General features: G+C 35.0%; 1 protein-coding gene across 2 annotated transcripts in view; it reads left to right on the forward strand.

Annotated features, from left to right (window-relative positions):
* LOC107749106 (WD repeat-containing protein 47-like) overlaps positions 1–6913 on the forward strand; it is a 20872-nt gene that overhangs the window by 12301 nt on the left and 1658 nt on the right. For both annotated transcript variants that reach the window (XM_016564170.1, XM_016564171.1), the window contains exons 8-14: positions 1048–1290; positions 1497–1557; positions 2438–2595; positions 3130–3299; positions 4326–4496; positions 4809–4940; positions 6108–6326. In XM_016564170.1, coding sequence (XP_016419656.1) covers positions 1048–1290; positions 1497–1557; positions 2438–2595; positions 3130–3299; positions 4326–4496; positions 4809–4940; positions 6108–6326 — 1154 coding nt within the window. The remainder of the gene's footprint in view (positions 1–1047; positions 1291–1496; positions 1558–2437; positions 2596–3129; positions 3300–4325; positions 4497–4808; positions 4941–6107; positions 6327–6913) is intronic.

Here is a 6913-nt window from a genome sequence, read left to right on the forward strand (position 1 = left end):
TTGAAAATCAGCTGTGACTAGACTTGCCTCATGAAGATCAGTTGTGACTCGATTTGACTCATGACGATCAACAGTAACTTGACTTGATTCATGAAGATCAGCTGTGACATAACGGGGCGCTGTTGTGTTCGCCATTTTACGATCAGGCTCCACTGTCGCCACCATTTTGTGCTGGTGGCAAGCAGACGGAAGTTCATGGACCGGATTCGTGACAATTACTTTCACCCCAAATACTATTTAGTTGTAATTTTACATTTTTTAAATTTGCCACTATCCTAGGTTTTGCCCATTTGTCAGTAAGAATTTGTACTCATTGTACAAGTGTACAAGTCATGTACAAGTCAGAATAAGCATGTTGTTTGAATTTTTACATAAATATTGTGTTACACTGAATGACAATGTTTTATTCCAACCAAATTTTAACATTTTATTCTCCAAAAACATATTTGAAACCTTAAAAGTAGACACTTTACTTACATTTAATGTGCTTTCTATGGACATATAATCACTTTTGTCAATTTCTTTTGATGCGGACATCTTACCGTCTTTGACCCACATACACGGTTCTTTATAGTATGCTTGTTACAAGTGTTTCAGATTAAACCCTTGAATAAAAAGGTCCACAGCACAGTGACAAAGTGTATATTGTGTATATACAAAGTGTATATAAATATTGCAATATACAGTTTCATGGCTGGTAAGAAACGTTTATGGCTGGCAAAGTTTCACTCATTAGGTCTGGCAAAAAGTTCATTTTGAACCTTTTTAAAATTCACAAACTCACAAACTTTTTAAAATTCAGCAAAAAAAAAAAATGACTGTTGCGGTTACTGACTTGCAGAATCTTCAGAAAGACAAACTGATTTTTTAACTTCAAAATTAGATTTACATTTACATTTAATTAGTATTTGTATGTTTTGAGAAAGCTCCTGGCTTGTGTTGTGTGTGGTATGCATCACATGGTCAGCCCATGGCCATGCCATCCTGAGACTATGACTAGCTCCAAGATGACCCTAAAGCTTCATGTTTTTGTGTGTATGTGTGCAGGTCTATTCAGAGACTGGAGGAGCTAAATGTGGGAATGGATGATTTGGGAGAAGAGGTGCAGGCTCTCTCTCAACAGTGTAATGGAGGCAGTAATAACAGCAGTGTAGTGAGAGACACTTCAGCCACACCACAGACACAGGAAGGGTGTGGAGGAGCCAGCGATGTGGTCACCAGCACTCCTCAGAGGTCAGTAGGTCAAGCAGCCTTCCCTCCGCCCAGCCAGTCTCCTGAACTACCCCAGAGGTGAGAGTCACACTCAATCATTTTCCTTCATTGAAAGAGTTTGAAAATTTCTATATCAGTGCATCCATAATGTAAGATTGTTTTGGGAGCTTTTTGTCATATCAAGTTCCAGTATGTTTTTAAAAGTGAAATTTGCTTTTAATGTTTTTTTAATTACTGTTTGGGTTCTTAAGGGGGTTTTAAAAAGAGTTTGTTATCTCCTGCAGTGCCCAGAGAGACAAAACTGGACACAATGACAGTAGTTTGACCTGCTCTAAAGGCCCAGAGGTACAGTGCCTCCTACAGCTCAACATAATATATCCAATAAAGCCAACTGTATCATATTTGATATGCAAATTTCTAAGGCCACTAAGTTATCAACATGATCAGTGTTGCTGAAAAATCTGTTTGCAGACAATCTACTACATGCCTTCTGTCAATCTGATTGATAGTTTATGCTTTTTTAGCAAGTAAAAGGTCTTTTAGGTATAATTATAAAGTATAATATAATTCTAAAAACACTCCCTTTTGTTTATGGTGCACACATATTTTTTATGTAATTGTAAATGTGTAATTTATTATGATTTTTCAAAATAAACATAAGAATACATTTTATATAGTAATTTTTAGAAAAACCTTGGTAAATTTTGAGTATTAAATATGATCCATCAGGCTTAGGATTGTTTATTTGTACATTTTACCCCTCAATAAAAACTAGGGAGCTTTGATTATAAAGAAAAATCTATCTTTTAATCTTTTCAAAACATATTATTTTGAGATATAGAGTGATAACTGATATTTATCTGCTTTTTTAAATATATGTTTTAATAAAGATCTCATTGATTCAGATTTTTATCTGAAACTGCACCAAATTACGTGTTTTTGCAAATTGTTCTTTCTGTTTCTTTTATACTAAACTCCTGTTTCATACTAAATGAGCCACTTTTATTTCATATGTCAGGTTATACATGGTTAACATTCACTGAATAACACATTCTCCTTCTGTCTCTCTCTAATGGCTTTAGTGTTGGTTTAATTACAGCTCTTGAAACTTCTCAGATCAAACACAGATTAGGGATTGGTCTGGATTATTTGGGATTACTATATCGCCTAATCTTCAAATGAACCCTTCTCACATACTGAATGTGTTTAAATGTGTGTGCTGCAGAAAGATAAATCAAAAGCCAAGTTTGTGATGGTCAACACCCTGGAGGATATGCAGGCGGTCCGGGCCGTGGCCTTCCACCCCACAGGGACATTGTACGCTGTCGGCTCCAACTCTAAGATGCTGCGTGTGTGTGCCTATCCTGACACGCTGGACACGAGGTCAGCTGCCCACACTCTGCATTAAAACCCATTTAAATGATCAAACATGTTATAGATGATGGGATACAAGCAAGTGCCTGAAATCGTTATTTCAGCCATACAGCTGTGATTATAAACACTAAAAAATGAAAAACCCTATGAAGTGTTTGAATTCTCTGCTATTAGAAAACATTAATACATATTCCTGTTCTTACTGTGAATGATTTATCAGTGCATGTTATTTGTCTTTGTAATGTTTCGTTTAAAATTGTACTTGCTAATTCCAAACCTGTATGAATTTCTTTCTTATGTGGAACACAAAGATATTTTGAAAAATGTTTGGAACCAAAATTATTTGGTTACCAGCATTCTTCAAAATATCTTTTTTATGTATTTTTTAAGTCAGTCATACAGTTTTGGAACAACATTAGGGCGAGTAAGTGATGGCAGAATTTTCCTTTTTGGGTGAACTGCTCTGTTAATTCATAGAGAATCAGAATCTTTCAGTTGACCATTAAATGTTGATGTACTGTAGTTGTTTTGTTCTTTTTTTAGTGGTTCGGGCACAAGTAGACCTCCTGTAATCCGCTTCAAGAGGAACAAGCATCACAAAGGCTCCATATATTGTGTAGCCTGGAGCCCATGTGGACAACTACTGGCCACCGGCTCCAATGATAAATACGTCAAAGTGCTGCCCTTCAACCCTGAAACCTGCAATGCTACAGGTGATTGCAAACAAATATTCATGAATCTTTAAGCAAGACACTACGGGCTTTTTTGTCATGCACTGGCCTATTTTAAGATTTTAGGCTATTTGGCTTATCTATTTGCATCTGTTGATTTTAATTACAATTAACATATCTTTTTGCAAAATGTGTTTTTTTTTCTCCTGCACTGAGGCTGAAATCTTCAGTAGCACTTAATTACTTAAACCAACCATTTCTATTTATATTCTGGAGGTTTTTACTGAGGTGTTTGTTCATGTATCATTCACCTGATTTATATAATATTTTATTCCTAAAAAAATCATTAAATAAATAATTTAAAAAAATGTAAAGAAATATCTAAAATCCATTCTGTAAAAACCTGTATCTCTAATATGTCAACCAAATAAAACAAGAATTTTGAATCTGGATTTATCATTACGTTCAGATTTCTGTTCTGGAAATTATTGCATGGAAATGCAAATTAGTCCATATTTATTTAGATAATGTCATATTTAAGCAAATATGTCAGAGAACTGTGAGCGATGACTTGTGGTACCATCACAGAGAGGCACAAAATCACTTTCCAAATCATTTTTGTTCACCGTTCCTGGCTGGTGGAATGATCTTCCCACCCCTATCCAGAATGCTGATTCCCTGACAATTTTCAAGCGACATCTGAAAACTCATCTCTTTCGTCACCATCTGACTTAATCCTAAAAAAAAATTAAAATAAAACTTTTGCTTCTCTTTACTTAATCCCCAGTCTAGCTTGTACTTGGTACTTGGTATTACGAGCACTTCCTGTGTCTATTTGCCTCTTTAAGATGAATCGTTTGATGTATTCCCCAAATTGTAAATCGCTTTGGATTAAAAGCATCTGATAAATGAATAAATGTAAATGTAAACTTGTAATACAAATTTTTTTTACAATTCTTAATGTAATCAATCAACTGGTAAAGTATGGTGATATCTATTAGTTGCATTTTGACTTTTACTTTATGTATTTAAATCCACACACGTCTTCAATGACTCTCTCTGCTTCAGGTCCTGATCTAGAGTTCAGTATGCATGATGGGACTATCAGAGATCTGGCGTTTATGGAGGGTCCTGAGAGCGGAGGGGCCATTTTAATCAGTGGAGGAGCCGGAGACTGTAACATCTATACAACTGACTGCCAGAGAGGACAGGGCCTGCACGCGCTGAGCGGACACACAGGTACACACACACACAAATACAGTGGTGTGAAAAAGTGTTGGCCCCCTTCCTGATTTCTTATTTTTTTGCATGTTTGTCACACTTTAATGTTTCAGATCATCAAACAAATTCACTTGTGTTATCTTTTACTAATATTTAATTTTTTTTGATGATCTGAAACGTTAAAGTGTGACAAACACGCAAAAAAATAAGAAATCAGGTAGGGGGCCAACACTTTTTCACACCATTGTAGATGACTTCATATTATATACACACAGATTCTCGTAAATATGTTCATTCCTAATGTGATTTGTATGTGTCTTCTCTCCTCAGGTCATATCCTGTCTCTGTACACGTGGGGGGGCTGGATGATAGCGTCCGGCTCTCAGGATAAGACGGTGCGCTTCTGGGACCTGCGAGTGCCCAGCTGTGTGAGAGTGGTGGGGACGGCCTTCCAAGGTGCAGGTGGGCTTCTCCTGCTTTATTTTACTCTTTAGCACTTTGTCTGCTAAAAAACACCAGTTTCTGATGTTAGCTGGTTTTACATGGTTTCTAGCTGGTCTACGGCTGGTCATTTATGCTTATTGGTTGGTTCAGACTGGTCTAGACGGTTGACCAAGTGCTGGTAAGGCTGAAATGGTCATGGTAAAGCATTTAGGTCAAGCTGATCAGAAATGGTAACAGCCATCATGTTTCAAAAACCAGCTTGAACACTTTGAGCTGGTATGACCTGGTTTTTCCAGCAAGGAAACTGTATATCTGACCTGATTCACTGGAAACATTACATAGGCGCCATCTTACATACTAATGTGCTTTAATCTGCCATTTTGGTTTTATATTACAAGATTTAAGTCACTTTCAGACCAGTCTTATTTTAGTATCATTGAGAAAATGTAGGTTTTATAAGTATTTTAAATCAGATTTTATTTTTACATGTTGTTTTCATTTTAATTTTAGTTAAAAATTTAATAATGTTCTGTGTTTTTGTCATTTTTTAATAACATTTTATATTTATAAATATTTTATTTTATAATCATTTTTTATTTTATTTTTATTATTTTTAAACTAAATGCAAATGCGAAATGTTGCCCTGACAACTAATTGTTCAATGTTTTTTTTTTAACATTTTATTTTATTTTAAAGTTGTTGTTTTTTCAAGTAATTAAAGTTTGTTGTTGTTGTTGTTGTTGTTTTCCTATAATACATTCTAATTGTTCAGCACACAGTGTATGACACTATCCCCCAGTTTCACAGACAAGGCTTAAGCCTAGTCCTAGACTAAAATGTAAATCTGAGCTGTTTCAACTGAAGGAAACTTGCATTGACTGATCTTAAAACATTACTGATCTTAAAACAGTAATGGTTTTTTATAAGGCATGTTTATAAAAATTACTTAAATGTCCTAATTGAACTATAGCCTAATCCTGGCTTAGGCTAAGCCCTGTCTATGAAACCGGACCTATATTGCGTCTTTACTTCTTTATGCCCCATTCAGAAGTATTGTGAGAAATTTTTGACTAAATAAAATGAATATAAATCTTGTCTCCTGGGTAACCAGATTTGGTCATTAGCAATTGTAATAGTAAGTGTGTGTTTGTTCATGTGGTTTATGTTGTGTGTGTGAATTCACAGGCAGTCCTGTGGCGTCGGTGGCAGTGGACCCGAGTGGGCGTCTGCTGGCATCAGGGCAGGAGGACAGCTCCTGTATGCTGTATGACATCAGAGGCGGGCGCATGGTTCAGACGTACCGGCCGCACTCCAGTGATGTCCGATCGGTGCGTTTCTCCCCCGGCGCTCATTACCTGCTCACGGGATCCTACGACACCAAGGTCATCGTCACTGACCTACAAGGTGAGATCTCAGATGACCCTCAGTTTACCCTGAGTGTTAATGTTAATTTTTCATTGTAGAATTATTGTGTATTTGTCATTTTTATTTGTTTTTAAATGTATTTTAAATATATTCATTTTAAATATAGATTTTTATTTCAGTTTTATTTCTTTCAGTTAAAGTTTATTTTTTCAAGTAACGAATTATTATTTTTTTTTTTTAAGTTTTAGGTAACTGTAATAACCTTGCAACTCAACATCTATTTATTTTACTTTTTTAACTTATTTATTTTACATTTACATTTTATTTTACTACATTTTTACACCTCAGCTGAAACCAGTGTTATTTTAGTATCAAGACACTATTATAATTTTTATTTTGAATCCGTTTTTATTTATTTATTTTTTCATTTTGTAATTTTTTTGTAGTTTTTGTTGTTTTTAAGTTGATATAGCTTTTATTGATTTTTACTTGCATTTAAGTTTATTTTAGTACATCAAGTTACACTAAATGAAAATGATGTTTTTTTATTTGTACTTGTTTAATTTTTTTAAATTGTAATTTATTTTACTAGATTTTTACACCTCCATAATAATGCAGCCCCCCCC

This window comes from Sinocyclocheilus rhinocerous, unplaced genomic scaffold (assembly GCF_001515625.1).
Source record: "Sinocyclocheilus rhinocerous isolate Xijiao unplaced genomic scaffold, SAMN03320098_v1.1 scaffold919, whole genome shotgun sequence".
NCBI classification, from domain to species: domain Eukaryota; kingdom Metazoa; phylum Chordata; class Actinopteri; order Cypriniformes; family Cyprinidae; genus Sinocyclocheilus; species Sinocyclocheilus rhinocerous.